The sequence below is a fragment of the Malaclemys terrapin genome, chromosome 11 (assembly GCF_027887155.1).
Source record: "Malaclemys terrapin pileata isolate rMalTer1 chromosome 11, rMalTer1.hap1, whole genome shotgun sequence".
In the NCBI taxonomy this organism is placed as follows: domain Eukaryota; kingdom Metazoa; phylum Chordata; order Testudines; family Emydidae; genus Malaclemys; species Malaclemys terrapin.
Window position 1 is genome coordinate 77,207,484 of NC_071515.1, and position 15,292 is coordinate 77,222,775.

General features: G+C 59.3%; 1 protein-coding gene across 10 annotated transcripts in view; it reads right to left on the reverse strand.

Annotated features, from left to right (window-relative positions):
* TNS1 (tensin 1) overlaps positions 1-15,292 on the reverse strand; it is a 257,548-nt gene that overhangs the window by 113,523 nt on the left and 128,733 nt on the right. For all 10 annotated transcript variants that reach the window (XM_054043851.1, XM_054043849.1, XM_054043847.1 and 7 more), the window contains 5 exons: positions 15,110-15,151; positions 7,152-7,201; positions 5,443-5,614; positions 2,181-2,231; positions 42-164 (listed from right to left, as the gene is read on the reverse strand). In XM_054043851.1, the coding sequence (XP_053899826.1) occupies positions 42-164; positions 2,181-2,231; positions 5,443-5,614; positions 7,152-7,201; positions 15,110-15,151 (438 nt within the window). The remainder of the gene's footprint in view (positions 1-41; positions 165-2,180; positions 2,232-5,442; positions 5,615-7,151; positions 7,202-15,109; positions 15,152-15,292) is intronic.

A 15,292-nucleotide genomic window follows, 5' to 3' on the forward strand; every position in this document is an offset into this window, starting at 1 on the left:
GGCGAACAGGCCCTGCCCCCCCGGGGGGCGCTCTCGCTCACCTTGTTGTGGAGCACGACCACGTTGTGGGGCTCGGCGCTCAGCCACGTGTCCATGGCCTTGCAGATGCTGCAGATCTTCTCCAGGGCAGGAGTGTGCAGGTCGGGCCACCCAAAATCCAGCACCTGGGATGGGAAGAGACAGGGGGGAGGAGGAGGAGGCTGGAGGAGATGAAGGCTCCCCCTCTGTGGCTTTTGGTTACCAGTTGCCGTAGACGCCCAGGGCTCCTCATGCCAGCCTGGCCTCACGGGCGCTGCTGCCCGCCGGGTAACCTGCCCAGGCGGGACCCAGAGTGTGCGGACCCACTCAGGTGGCCGCTGGTTGGGAGATGCAGGAGACGCCCTTCCAGGGGCAGAACAAGTCTTTGCCTTGATGGCTTTACCCGCCCACCAGCCTGAGGGGAAGGGCACACACGGGACAGCAACGGAGGGAGGGCATGAGGCCAGCAATGGGAAGTGCTGAACCAGGACCTGGGTGGGGGGATGGGCTGTGTGGTGCCTGGGCGGGAAGGGGTTAATTGTGCCCAGTGCCAGCCTGGCCTGCATCCCTGCACCCCTCGGCAAGGCAGGAGCATGGCACCATGGGAGGGGCTGTGTGCCACCCTGATTGATTGGAAGTGCAGGGGGCAGGGGCTGGAGCCACCCACAAACCCGGGGCCCCACCCTGCCAGCTCCCGTAAGGCAGGGGGCAGGGTCTCTCCCGAGGGCAGGGCTGGGGGGCTCGGCCCAGTGGGTAGGCCTGTTGGTAAGGGAGCATGGTCCAGGCCTTGGCTGCCCACTCAGACTGACCACAAAGGGAGCCAAGCTGCTGCCAACAGCAGCCTCCGGATCTGGACCACTAAGGCAGGAGGTGAAACGGGCTGGAGCCCACCCCCGAGTCCCGGCCCACCCGACTTTCCCCTCCTCCTTGGTGCTACCCAGCTGCGAAGACCCAGGCGACTCCTGGCCTGGGCCGGTTTCTCTGCTCCCTGGAGATAACCCCCCAGGCCCATCCGTTCCCGCTGCCCCGGCGCTATCGACCTGCGACTGCTCCCGCCAGCGCCTGGCACACCGCCGGGGCTTGCCGCGTGCTAGCTGTCTCTCCAGGAACGGCGCTGGGGGGGCAGGCTGGGAGATCCCGGCGCGTGCCTGGCTCCCACTCCTTGCACAGCCCGTGCGGCTGCCAGAGACAGCGGGAGCAGGATGGGATTAGCGGACAAAGAAAACACATCCACAGGGCTAAGGAACACTCAGCCAGTGGGGGATCCACAGGGCTGGCAGCCCCGTCCCAACACGGGAGTCCCCTTTCCCCACTAGCAGCCCCCGACGCACCCTGGGGCTCCGGAGTCCAGGCCCCATTCTGATCCCAGCCAGCTTCCAAAGACTAGCTGGGATCAGGGCCGGGCCCATCGCAGCTGGCAGCCCCCGGGCTCGGCTGGGGAGTCGCACGATGGCTCTGAGGCCGGCCCCCAGAGCCAAGACACCACGGAGAATTGCACCCGCGACACCGCAGGCTGAGAGGAGCCTGGCTCACATGGGCTCAGCTGGGCTGCCAGGAGAGGCCGTTCCTTGTCAGCGGGTCTGACCGGCATCGGGATTCCCTGGCACTTCCGTAGCCCCAGTCACACCCGTGGGGGCGCCAGGGACCTGGGGTTCGTCACTGCAGAGATTTTCATTTAGCCAGGCGCCCCCTTCGGTTCTGGGGCTGGGGGAGGGGGAAGAGAGCTCTCTGGGCACCAAAGAGGGACAGGCCTCACCTCCCACCACCCCAGGGCCTCCTCTGCCCTGGGGGACCCCCTGTAGGGCTCAGAGGGGTGCTCCATTTCCATGACCCTTGGCCTCTCCTCCGGGGCTGTCCGGGACGGGGCTCTGGTGACGTGGGCCATTGGGCGCTGGGCAGGGACCTGCCAAACTCAGTGCTTATGGGTGGGAACACTCCTGTCTCGTGACCTGTGCCCCCGGGGGCAAAACAACGTGCCATGGGGCACACCCAACCCGCGCTGGGCTCTGTGCACCACTGGAGGTGAGAGCAAAACACCCAGGACCCCCCCTCCCCACCCACAGACTCCAGCTCCTCCTGCGGCTTTTGGCCTGGGGCACAGACCTCCCCTCCCCCAGCCCTCAATGGCACCCAGAGCACCCCCCATGGCCGGCCACGCTTACCTTGGAGTGCAGCTTGCTGATGTCGTGTCTGCGCTCGGACAGATTGAAAAGCTTGGGAGAGAAGGAGAGAAGAGAGTCAGGAGAAGAGCAACGGTGGAGCAAGGACAGCCCCGGCCCCAGCGACAGCGATAGCGCCCCCCAGCCACCCCACACAGACCTGACCCCAGCGATAGCGCCCCCCTATCCACACCACACAGACCTGACCCCAGCAATAGCGCCCCCCGGCCACCCCACACAGACCCAGACCCAGTGACAGCACCCCCCAGCAACCCCACACAGACCTGACCCCAGCGATAGCGCCCCCCTATCCACACCACACAGACCTGACCCCAGCAATAGCGCCCCCCGGCCACCCCACACAGACCCAGACCCAGTGACAGCACCCCCCAGCAACCCCACACAGACCTGACCCCAGCGATAGCGCCCCCCTATCCACACCACACAGACCCAGCCCCAGCAACAGTGATAGCGCCCCCCGGCAACCCCACACAGACCCGGCCCCAGCGACAGCGCCCCCCGGCAACCCCACACAGACCCAGACCCAGCGACAGCACCCCCCAGCAACCCCACACAGACCCGGCCCCAGTGACAGCGACAGCGCCCCCCAGCCACCCCACACAGACCCGACCCCAGCGATAGCGCCCCCCTATCCACACCACACAGACCCAGCGACAGCGCCCCCCCGCCACCCCACACAGACCCAGACCCAGTGACAGCGCCCCCCGGCAACCCCACACAGACCCGGCCCCAGCGACAGCGCCCCCCGGCAACCCCACACAGACCCAGACCCAGCGACAGCACCCCCCAGCAACCCCACACAGACCCGGCCCCAGTGACAGCGACAGCGCCCCCCAGCCACCCCACACAGAGCTGACCCCAGTGATAGCGCCCCCCTATCCACACCACACAGACCCAGCCCCAGACATTCAGCAGGGTCTAAGGGAGGAAGGATGGAGTCATAGCAGCAAGATCTTGCAGCTCTTCGGTTCAGAGCAGGGTGGGATAATGCGGGGCCCGGAAGGCAAGGCCGGGAGCTGGGCCCTGAGGCCGTGGAGAAGGGGCAGCCAGTGGGGATTCTGTTGGTGCCCCGGGACGCTCAAGAGACCCACGCTGCCCCCCTGAACTAGCAGCACTGAGCTGCTTCAGCCCAGCACGGTACCTCCCCCAGGTGTCCGCACTCATATCACTGCAACCTCCCGGACACAACTCTCCCCTCCAGCCTGCAGGGCAGACACAGCCCCCTCGTTCTGCCTGGGCGCCACACGGGGACCCCCGGGCTGGGCCTGACCCGCAGCAGGGAGCAGCGCCTGCACACCACAGAGCCATTGCTGCGGGAAGTCTCCACTAGGCCGTTAGCCACCGGCCCAGCAAAGCGACCACGAACGTTATGGCTGCCTGGCCCGGGGCATCACGCAGCCGGTGATGTGACCCAGGCCGAAGCAGGGCCAGGTGCACGGAGCTACAGGGGAATCTCTGCTCCTGCATCAGAGAGGAGGTGGGGACCGGTGCCCAGCTCCAGGGTCTCTCTGTTGGGCAGGCAGAGGTGGATAGGGCTGTCACAGTCAATACATTGTTGCTGCCTAAATGCACGACCCTGAGTGACTGCCGCAAGAATGACCGAGCAGCTGGATGGCTGGGTGCATGTCACAGCCGGCGTGACCCAGGAGATTGGATTAGATCTGGGGTGTCAACCAGAGCTCAGACTCCCAGAGTGGGCTCACAGACAGGGGATGCGACAACCCCGCCCTGGCGAAATGGGAGGCATGTCCCAGCAGGCCGGGAGCAGGATCCCTCTAGGAGAGAAGGCAGAGACCCCCTGGACTGGATGATCAGAACGCTCCGTTTTCACAATGGAAAGAGGCGAACAGCGGGGTCCCCCGAGGATCTGTACTGGGTCCTGTGCTGCTCCACATACTCATAAATGATCTGGGAAAGGGGGCCAAGACTGAGGTGGCAAAGTTGGCCGATGATACAAAATTACTCAAGAGAGTTAAGTTCAAAGCAGATTGTGAAGAGTTACAAAGGGATCTCACGAAACTGGGTGACCGGGCAAGAAAATGGCAGATGAAATTCAGCGCTGATAAATGCAAAGTAATGCATGTTGGAAAACATAATCCCAACTATACATACAAAATGATGGGGTCTAAATTAGCTGTTACCACTCAAGAAAGAGATCTGGGAGTCATTGTGGATAGTTCTCTGACAACATCCACTCAATGTGCAGTGGCCGTCAAAAAAGCAAAGAGAATGTTGGGAATCATTAAGAAAGGGATAGATAAGAAGACAGAAAATATCAGAATGCCACTATGTAAATCCATGGTACGCCCACACCTTGAATGCTGCATGCAGTTCTGGTTGCCCCATCTCAAAAAAGATACATTCAAATTGGAAAAGGTAGGATTTGGAAGGGCAACAAAAATGATTGGGGGGATGGAACAGCTTCCATATGAGTGGAGATTAAAAAGACTAGGACTGTCCATCTTAGAAAAGAAACAACTAAGGGGGGATATGATAGAGGTCTATAAAATCATGGCTGGTGTGGAGAAAGTGACTAGGGAAGTGTTATTTACCCCTTCACATAACACAAGAACAAGGGGTCACCCGAGGAAATTAACAGGCAGCAGGTTTAAAGCAAATAAAAGGAAATATTTCTTCACACAACGCACAGACAACCTGTGGAACTCATTGCCAGGGGATGTTGTGAAGGCCAAAAACATAACTGGGTTCAAAAAAGAATGAGGGAAGTTCATGGAGGACAGGTCCATCAATGGCTATTAGACAAGATGGTCAGGGACACAACCCCATGCTCTGGGTGTCCCTAAGCCTCTGACTGTCAGACACTGGGACTGGACGACAGGGGTGGGTCACTCGCTAATTGCCCTGTTCGGTTCATGCCCTCTGAAGCACCTGGCACTGGCTACTGTCAAAGACAGGATCCTGGCTAGATGGGCCATTGGTCTGATGCAGAATGGCCATTCTTATATGCTTAATGGACCCTTGTGACCATGAATGTATCGATCTCGGAACCTGGGCATCCATTTCACACCCTCCTGAGATTCCCGAGTCCCCATCTGACCCTGGAACATGGTGCCAGGACCGTCCCCACGCTGCGGGGAGGTGGATGGCTTGGCAACCCCAGGAATTCAGGATCCCAGCCCCTACAGCTTCCTCTCCCACAATCAGTTCCACACCCTTCCCGACACTCCTCCCCAGGCCCTCCAGCCGGCCACCTGCCAATGGGGAGCGGGGCGGTGTCTCTTACCAGGTAGTTATCTCCATGCTTGGACTTGAGCATCTGGGCCACCTCCTTGAGGTTGCTGCGGAAGTTCTGCTCCTCGGCCGAGCTGGGGTACGAGACGGCGATGATCCGCTCGGTGATGTACACCAGATCCAGCTCGCAGCTGTCCTCCATGGTCTGGGCCACGCTCACGCTCCTGGGCCAACAAGAAGCAGCCAGTTCAGGGCCCAGTAGGACGTTACGGGCCTGCCGGGCGAAGGTCTAGAGATCTGGAACCCGAACAAGATGGCGTTCCCACAGCACCCTCCTTCGCCCGACGACTGCAAAGGGCGTTGTAAGCGGTAGGTCATTAAGACCCATGCGCTAATGATCATCATCCCTGATCCACAGATGGGCTGGGCAAGGTACAGACACGGGGAGATCGAATGGCTGGAGCGAGGACATGTTGGGACTCCCATGGCAGGTCTAGCCATGGAGTTTAGGTGTGGGGGCTACCCACTCCCTACTCTGGACACCAGCTACATTGGCGCAGAGACGGGGCCCATTGCCGTGACAGCCTCTGCACCCAGCCGCGTGCTCTCGGTGCAGCTGGTGGCTCTGGGTCCAAATGGCCACTGACCATAGCAGAAAGTGGCAGAGCTCCTGGAAACCGCATCCAGAGCTAACCCTCCCAACCACCCAGCCCGACACTGGTGGGTAGTTTGTGGTGAGCAGCCTACAAGGCCCCACAGGTGAAGAGATCTTTCCTGTGCTGACCCAGGCCCCACCTTGTCCAGTCCATCCCCATCTCCAAGCGCCATTCGTTACATTCTCCCATTGTTGCCTCTTGGCAACCAGATCCGTATCTCCGGGAGCTTATCTCGGTTACACAAAATAATCAATGAAGTCCAAGTGAAGCCTGGCTGGAACGCACTCAACGGGCCTCTCTCTCTCCTGGCATCTGGCCACGGACCAAGCAAACAGGCTGTGGGGTCCTAGATAAGCCTGAAGGAGACAGCTGCCAAGGCAGCCTGCGCCCGCCTGGGGAAGCGAAGCTCTGCCCTGCAAGGATGCAGAGGTCACCCCCCCCCCCAAGGGTGCACAGCATTTCTAAGCAGGGGGTGAGGGTTGGAGACCACAGGCGTCCCGTGGAGATAGAGGAGATGAAGAAGGGGGCACCTGAGGTATGGGTGAGCTCACAAGGACCTCAGAAACGGGCCCCACCCTGCCAGGCATTCAGCATCCCTCCTTCCCACTGCCTTCACTGGAAGCTGAAGGAGCTCCGTGCACTACAGGACAGGGGCTGAAGTACACAGCGGAGAGACGCTGAGATGGCGATCGGCCTGGAGCATTCGAAGGAAGGGGGTGAGGGCTGGGAAAAGGGGGAAATTCTAGTCAAATTCAATTGGAGGAGCAATCCGCGAATGAACCACCAGCACAAGGGGAAGAAATTCTTCACTTGTTTAAACAGCGGTACCCGAGGCTGGCGCCTGGTTATAACCTCAGACTTCGGGCTTCCATACTGCCACGGTCACAAACCACGGCACCAGCCATCGGCAGGAGGCCCCAAGAGGCCGAGTTCCAGATTCTGTTTTTAAACACAAGACTGAGCTGATCGAACAGTAACAAGCCCTGTCTACACTGATCTCACGCTGCTGGGGAGGGAACGAGGCCAGGCCCGGGCGGCTCTCCTCGCCGGGGGAGAAGTCTCTGCCCATGGCATGGTGCTGGGGGGGCAATCACAGGGGTTGTACCTGGAAGGTCTGCGTCGGGGCTGGGCACTTTTGGAGGATTTTGTAGATTCCTAAAGAAAAGAGAGAAAAGCAAAGTTACCATCGTGGGAGTTCATCGGGGAACGGTGTCTCCGACCACACAGATCTCAGAGCTAACACCTGCTCCCCGCCCCCCCCCGTAGCCAATCACTAGCAGCCAGCCTAGTCGGATCTTGAACATTCCAGCGGTTTTGCCTTTTTGGCCAGCTTAGGGCGGGAAACCATTTCAGTCTCCACAATTTACCCAGGTCGGGAAAACCTGTCCTCTGTCAGCCCTTCCCTGTACTCTGTGCACTTCACCTCTGCTCCTCCACCTTCCCTCCCATCCTATAACGTACCCCACCCCTCCCCAAACTGCTGATCCCTCTCCTACCCCTCCTCAGCTGTGCTGCAACCCCTCCCACCCCCTAGCCACCCAGCACCCACAGCCAGCCTTGCTCCTGCTGCAAATCACAGACTCAGAGACGATCAGGGCTGGCAGAGACCTCAGGAGGTATCTAGTCCAACCCCCTGCTCAAAGAAGGACCAACACCAACCAAATCATCCCAGCCAGGGCTTTGTCAAGCCGGGCCTTAAACACCTCTATGGATGGAGATTCCACCACCTCCCTAGGTAACCCATTCCAGTGCTTCACCACCCTCCTAGTGAAATAGTGTTTCCTAATATCCAACCTAGACCTCCCCCACTGCAACTTGAGACCATTACTCCTTGTTCTGTCATCTGCCACCACTGAGAACAGCCGAGCTCCATCCTCTTTGGAACCCCCCTTCAGGTAGTTGAAGGCTGCTATCAAACCCCCCTCATTCTTCTCTTCTGGAGACTAAACAATCCCAGTTCCCTCAGCCTCTCCTCATAAGTCATGTGCTCCAGCCCCCTGATCATTTCCGTTGCCCTCCGCTGGGCTCTCTCCAATTTTTCCGCATCCTTCTTGTAGTGTGGGACCCAAAACTGGACGCAATACTGCAGATGTGGCCTCACCAGTGTCGAATAGAGGGGAATGATCACGTCCCTCGATCTGCTGGCAGTGCTCCTATTAATACAGCCCAATATGCTGTCAGCCTTTCCTGGCAACCAATCTGCTCCAGCCAGGCTGCGTCCTGTCTTCTGGTCAGCGCTGAGGTGGGCCACGTAGGGAGCAGAGATCGCTGAGCCTTTCCAGCCATGGCACCGTGCCCTAGCACATCCTTTCCCCAGGTCATCGCTATGGGAAACCTACCCATGGTAGCGCCTCCTGCAGGCCAACAACCCGCCCCGCAGCCATTAGCAGGTGCCTTGTATCTAAGATCCAGCCGGCTTCCAAAGGGTTAGGTCCATTTCTCAGTGCCCTATAGTTATTGTGTATAGGCCAGATGAGAGGAAGGGGCATTGAAAACCTCCCCTCTTTTTTTCCTGATATATTTCCAAGTGAAACTCATATGGATCAATTCATGTCATGAGTTTCTCTGGTCTCAGCCACGCCAGTTGCACAGAACTGTGTGTGCCTGTGCTCCAGGCCCCTGTCCTGGCACTCTGCAGTCCAGCCCAGCACCTCTGTACTGGACGGGGGGCTAGTCTCCACCAGCAGGACACATTTGCTACCTAACAAGCAAGGCTGCGTGAGCAGCCAGCGTTTGCCTTGGCTTGGCTCGGCAGAGGAAATGTTTGAGTTCTCAAGGCAGGAAGTGTCTATTTACACACGATCCCCAGCCTCAAGAATCCCATCCGCAGCCTGTTTGTTGGGTGATTTCATGACCTCCGCTGAAAAACAGAGTGGGGTTTCCAAAAACCCCTCCGCGCATTCACACCTCATTTGTTTTAGGATCTCCAGCCATCAGCGACAAGTCGTTTAAATGCTCATCTTACTCGAGTAGTCAAATCTGACCTCACGGAGGGCCCCACACCGCTGCGCAAACCACAGACCAGTTCCCTGGCTGGATCCTTCGCGGAGCGATGCCGGGGGACACCAGCTGAGGCTCCGGCCCGAGAGAGCCAAGAGTCGCTACACCCCCTGCGGAAATGCAGCTGCGGCTGGGGTGGAGCGTGGCAGCGGTTTAAAAAAATGCCCGGCACACAACGGCTTAGGACATTAAATGACGAAGGATCCTGTACCAGGGTGAAACTGCAGGAGGAGTTTGGGCTCCTGCCGCCACATTAGTTCAGTACTGACGCCGAGAGAAGAGCGCCACCTACTGGGAGTCCCCAAGAGGACACGCAGTGGGAAGCCCTCATTAGGTCTAGTCAAGGAGACATCCTTATACCGCACACTGGACAGGCCTGGCTTTAGGACCTACCTAGGACAATTTTTAGGGTGGGGGTTCCTGCCTGGCTGCACACACGCGCGCCCCGCTGGGACATTTTCAGGAGGCTCTGCCCCTTTAAAGGCACCCCTTAGCCACCCCACATCCCCAGGGCCACTGCAGTGGAAAATATCATCCTGAACGGGAGCAAAGGAGACCCGGCATGCTCGCTGCAAATCACCTTTGCAATGGTTTGACCAGCTGTCACTGAGGGAGGGCTCATTTCCCCGCGGGGGCTGTACGCGGACGGGGCGTGGGGGAGTTTCCAGAGGACAGTGTTTGGCCGAAGACGTCAAGGGCAGTTTTACCATGGGCGTCAGGGGCCGCGGGTACGGCAAGCTGAACATCACGGCCGCGCTCTCCTTCCTCGGCCGCCGTCTGCGGGAAAGTTACCTTTCAAGGTGAGCCGGATTGGTCAAGCCAGCGTGTCTCCACGCAGCAGAACGCCCTCGGTGTTCTCCCTGCTCTCGATCCTTCTGTCCAAGCACCCCCCGTGAGTGACAGCCGAGAGCGCCACCTTTCTCCACGAGAAATGCCTTTTTCACGCCGAGCGACAGCCGTGTCCTCGCCCGCTAGTCCTGAGCCCGCAGCCCCACGCCCCCAAGGAGTTTGCGTCCATTCTCATTAATAGCCTGTGGCTCCCGACATCTCAGCCTCTGGGAGCTCGCTGCGGAGAAAAAGCCACTCGCCGGGCTTCCTCCCAGTCCAAACTCACTCCCTTCGGCTGTGTCTACACTGCAGCTGGCTGCGAGCCTCCCAGGCGGGGCAGACTGCTCCTGCTAGCAGGGCTGGAGCCGGCTTTGCGGCTTGGGCTGGAGCTCCGGCTCGCCCGACTGCCTGCGTCTGGGCTCGGGTGGCTAGACCAGAGGCGCTACCTGCACACCGCTAGCTCAAATCCCGCTAGCATGGGGCGGCCGGCCACTGGCCGCAATGCGGACGGGATCCAACCAGCACATGGCCATCAGGCGGACATTGCTCGACGGACTCTGGGGTTCTACCAGGTGACGGCTGCCTGAATCCTGCAGTGAATCCAGAAGGGGGCTGGGCACGGACCTGGATTTCGGCACGGCCTCCTGCAGAGCACGAGGGGAGAGGGCAGCAGCCGGGCTGTCCTACCTCCCAAACACCCGGTTCGCTCCCCCTCGCGGCACCGAGCCTCAGGTTCCGTCAGCATCGCGGCTTTGTCTTCGCAGTGTGGGCGTCCCCTTTTGAAATACAATTATTCTACTTAACTGCCAGGGGGCAAATTTGTCTACGACACCTTCGAGGCTTCAGACAGCGACACCCCGCCCCGGGGTCCAGCCCAAAGACAGACAGACAGCGAGAGCAACAACACACTTCCAGAAGCAGAGAGCCACTGGACTGCAGGGTGCCTGGAGCCACGACTGGCCTCTGCCCTCCTGCCCCAGGGTATCCTCGGGGCAGCAGGGGTCAGTATATCGGGCGCATCATGCCCCCTGCACCAGGGAATCGCACTCACGCCGGGATCCTCACCTGCGCCGCCCAGCGGCCTCCAGCACGGGGCGCGCACCATACCAGTGCCCCTCCAGCGTGTGCACTTCGCTCCCCTGGCCCATCTCCGCCCCCGCTGCTCCCAGCTGGCAGGAGGGCATCCTAGGAGCCCGAGCAGGAATCAGCGAGCTGGGAGCGCCAGTCCGCTGTGCTAACTGCCGGACAACAGCGCCCGCCAGGGCTAGGACCGACGTGCCCTCTGAGCTCGGGCCAGGCTGGGCGCGTTCGGAGGGAGGAATCACAGGGCCTCGAAGCAGGTCAACAGCAGGCTTTCACTGCTGCCCGCTCTGTACCCTTCCATGAAGGAAATGAGCCTGGACAGCCCCCGGGAAACCTCTTGCGCTGGCCCCCGCCAGGGCCTGTCAGAGCGTCTCCTGCTCCATCGCCCTCCTACTCTGTCTTTCCCCACTGGGGAGGCAACAAGCCCATTTCTAACCGCACCCTGGGGTACGTAAACCCCAGCGCGGCGCCTCGCTGCCCTCCCACCTCCGCCTCGGCGCCTTCACCCCTCGGCCCATGGATTTACCTTGGACCAGGTGAGGCTCCTGGTAATCCACCTCCAAGGCATGGCCGCTGCTCTCCCCCGAGACCCCCGGGGCGGTTACTCCAAGCTGCAGCCCCCGGCAGAGCTGGGTCATGGCATGCGGATTACTGAACGGACACGAGGCTAGCACAGGCTCCGCGCTTAGTCCTTCTGCCTTTAGATCTGGGCTCTGAGCTCCACCGTCCTTTCCCCTCTGCAGCGCGGCAGGCTCACCACAAGCACGCGCCAAGTCCGGGAGCCGCCTCCACCCCACTCCTCCGGCTCCCTCCCGCCCGGAGGAAGAATCAGGCCGCTATCAGCTGATAGCAATGAGAACAGGCCAGGCTAATGTTATTAAGGGCTTCTGATGCGCAGCAGCCAGTATCCGAGCTGTGGGGAGGGAGAAGCCACAAAAGATCCTTTCACATGCGACAGGCTGGGGCGATCCCTGCCTCGTGGGGCTGGCTCCACATCAGTGAGACCGGACCCCACCCACTGCCCAGTCACCTAGCACAGCGCTGAGCAAACAGCACGGGCAGGGCCAAACCCCCGGCTCCATCTAGCTCAGGATCCCGTCTCTGACCGGAGCAGCCCCGGGGGAAGAAGAACACGGCAGTAGAAGGCAGGGCAGGATCTGCCCCACAGTCGGTCCTGGTTTGCACCCCGTAGCATGAGGTTTAATTGCCTTTCCCATCTGATAGCAGTGAAACGTCCAGGCCTTGTGTGTTACACAGAACTCCCAGCTGGGCCTCTCTATTTTCCAGACACTTTCTCCTCCAGCACCTTCCTGAGGGTGTAGATAACCAGAACCTGGTCCCAGGTCCAACGCGTAACGATCGGCAGTACTCCCAGCAAGCGAACCGGTGTCCAGGCTCCTGCAGGTTTCCTGGCAGAAGAGAGTTTTCAGGGGGCCGGGGAAAATCTGGGGTTGCAATTGTCTTCGTGCTGGTGTCACAAACCAGCCTCTGGCCCAAAGCTACTGCTCTGGTCTCCCATCATGCCTTGCCCCTGGGCGTCGCTTTGTGCCGACAGACAGAACTCCTCAGCGTGCCAGGCGCTGCCAGGTGACCAGCCTCGCCGGCGCCTGGCTCTCCATGAAGACCGCGAAATGCCAGCTCCTCCTCCGGAGGCTGCCGCAGATGCACTGGGTGGGGACCCCGGGGGGAAGAGGAGTCACACCTGTTTCACTTCACTTCTAAGTGAAGAGGAGGCAAGTGAAGCTGCAAATGAACCGCCAAAGCAGGGGCGGAGCTTTTGGGGGGCTGCAGCCAACTGCCACCCATCTGACATCAATCTGCACCGGCTCCTTTCACTCCCTGCAGAATAGACTCTTCGTGTAAATTGAACGAACACCGTGGCTCAGGCAGACCTCTGGCCAAGTCACACTCCAGAGATGGGGCCTGGCTGGATTGCCCTGCAGAGGGGCTCTGCCTAGCTGCAGAGCCGGAAGGGGAGGCATTAAGGTGCATCGACAGTGTGGGGCAGGGGAAGCCTGCACTGAACCTACCAGCTAAAGTCAGGGGGAAATGATGTAACGACAGCCCCTAGCTCTAACACCGTGCTTTTCAACAGTCGCTCTCAAAGCACCTTTGCAAAGGAGGGCTCATCATCCCCATCTGACACAGAGGGAAACTGAGGCACGGAGCGGGGAAGCGACTTGCCCAAGGTCACGCAGCAGGCCAATGGCAGAGCGAGGTCTCATGAGTCCCAGTGCAGTGCTCTAGCCACTCGGCCAAACTGCCTCCCTAAGGTAATGAACCTGAGACCACAAGCCGGCAGCCGGGATCAAACCTGGGACCTTCAGCACCAAAAACACAAGCCCCTACTGCCTGAGCTAAAGGAAAGCTCTCCTAGCCGTAAGCAGCCAGCTCTTGTAGTGTGGGAGCCAGCCACCCGGGGGCGACACAGGCACACATGCTGACTGCATTGAAATGACCTTTTCTTATATTGATTAACTGAGAAATGATCCGGCTGGCCACGATTCATGGGATTAAACGTTGCCGCCAGCTGCGATTCACAGACGGCTCCCCCTGCTCCCCTTCCACAGACGGGATCGCAAGTGACCCCTGAAGGGAGAGGGGAGCCAGGTCTGGCAATTAATGAAACCCCAGGCTGTTTGCATTACGCTAGCCACGCCCCAGAGCATTTACCCTAGCAGGGGTGGCAAGCGAGCGCAGGGAAGCGCTGGGTGCTGGCAGGGAAGAGAGGATAAATTATTCTCTTGAAACCGATAACGAACCCAAGTTCTAATATCCCCCTAAACACACTGATCAGCAACGGCTCCAGCAAAGCAGCCACATGAACGCCCTGAGCCAGGGAGACCAGCCTTGTGGCAGGGACCTGGGAACTCGGGGTTCAGTTCCCAGCTCTGCCACCAACTTTCTGTTTGTCCTTGGCCATGTCACTTTGCCTCAACTGCCCATCTGTGAAATGGGGCCAATAAACCTTCTGTGGCCTAATTAGCCTGGAAGATCTTTGGGGCAGAGGCTTTTACTCTGTGTCTGGGCAGTTCCTGGCACCATGGGGCCTCCCGGTGCTACTGCAACCCCACCCCTTGGCAGCTTCTGCTGCCACTAACGATGCCCCCTATGGAATGGTGGCGCAGGTCAGATGCAAATTTCAATTGCACGGCCCCAGGCATTGCTGCTGCCTCGTGGCCATAAACAGCCCTTAATCCTAGTGTCAGACGCCCGCAAGGATGTTTACAGCTGCTCACGTAATGGAAAAAAAACCGGTGCCAACAAAGGGCTGTTTTCCTGCTGCAGACAGAAGCCTTGTTCAGTTTAATTCCACATGATTTAGCTCTAGTTAATTTGTTTGGGCTGGATCGTTAGGCCCACAGCAGCGGAGCCAGGTTCCAACGCACCCTCGTCTGGGGAGATGGGGGTATAGGCTCACGGTGCTGGGAGAACCACAGAAGATTGGATGGGTCTATTTAGAGAGAACTTCAGTAGCAGCATATGCAAGGTGATCATCTCCCAGGAGATTCCTAGTGCTGGCCAGACTCCATAAAACCTCCAGTGGGTCTTCAGCCAGTCCACTGCCCCTCCCACCTGGCCCCCAGGATGCAGCGGGAATTAAAATGATCAGCCCTTTCTCGGCTCTGCAGAAATGCTCCCAGACACGGTCCAGATCCGTGAGAAAGCTGAAATCAGCTCTCTGGTTTCCAAAGCCAGTTGGCCCAGCCGCGGTGCTTGCGGCACGGCCGTTCAGCTCAATTCACAGCAGGTGCACAACCCGTGGCTTATTCGAGGGGACAGTTTCTGATTTCAGCTCAGGAAGAAGACCTCAAATCTGGCATGTCATGTACCAGTTGCAGGTCGTGAATTGTCGCCCTCTAGTGGCACTTCTCAGTATAGTACTTCTCAGGACAGGAAATTGCTCGATGGACTATACTCCCCATGCTCCTTACCAGGAAGCGGGCCGAATCTCCAGGCCTCCGTCTTCCCTTGCTAACAAAATAAATCCCACATGGGAGCAACACACCACAACGGGTGTCGTTAAACTGATGCAGGGAGAAGAACAGGAGTCCCTTCAGCCATCAGAGACTCGGTCGCCTCGGACTCCAGATCCCGCCCTTCGGCCCAATCCCTAGCATCGATACGAATGCGCGAAGGCATGTCACTTACTGTGGCGTCTACATGCTTGGCGGTGCTCTCCCCGTTGGACGGCTGTGGAAAGAGAGAGAGAGAGAGGAGAGGGTTAAGGTTCCACCCACGGCAAAAGTGCCTCTGACTCTTTTTCCACACTTCCCAGGACAGGCTAAACTGTCCCATTTCCTTCCCCGCTCTGGGCTCGAAGGAAAGCATCAC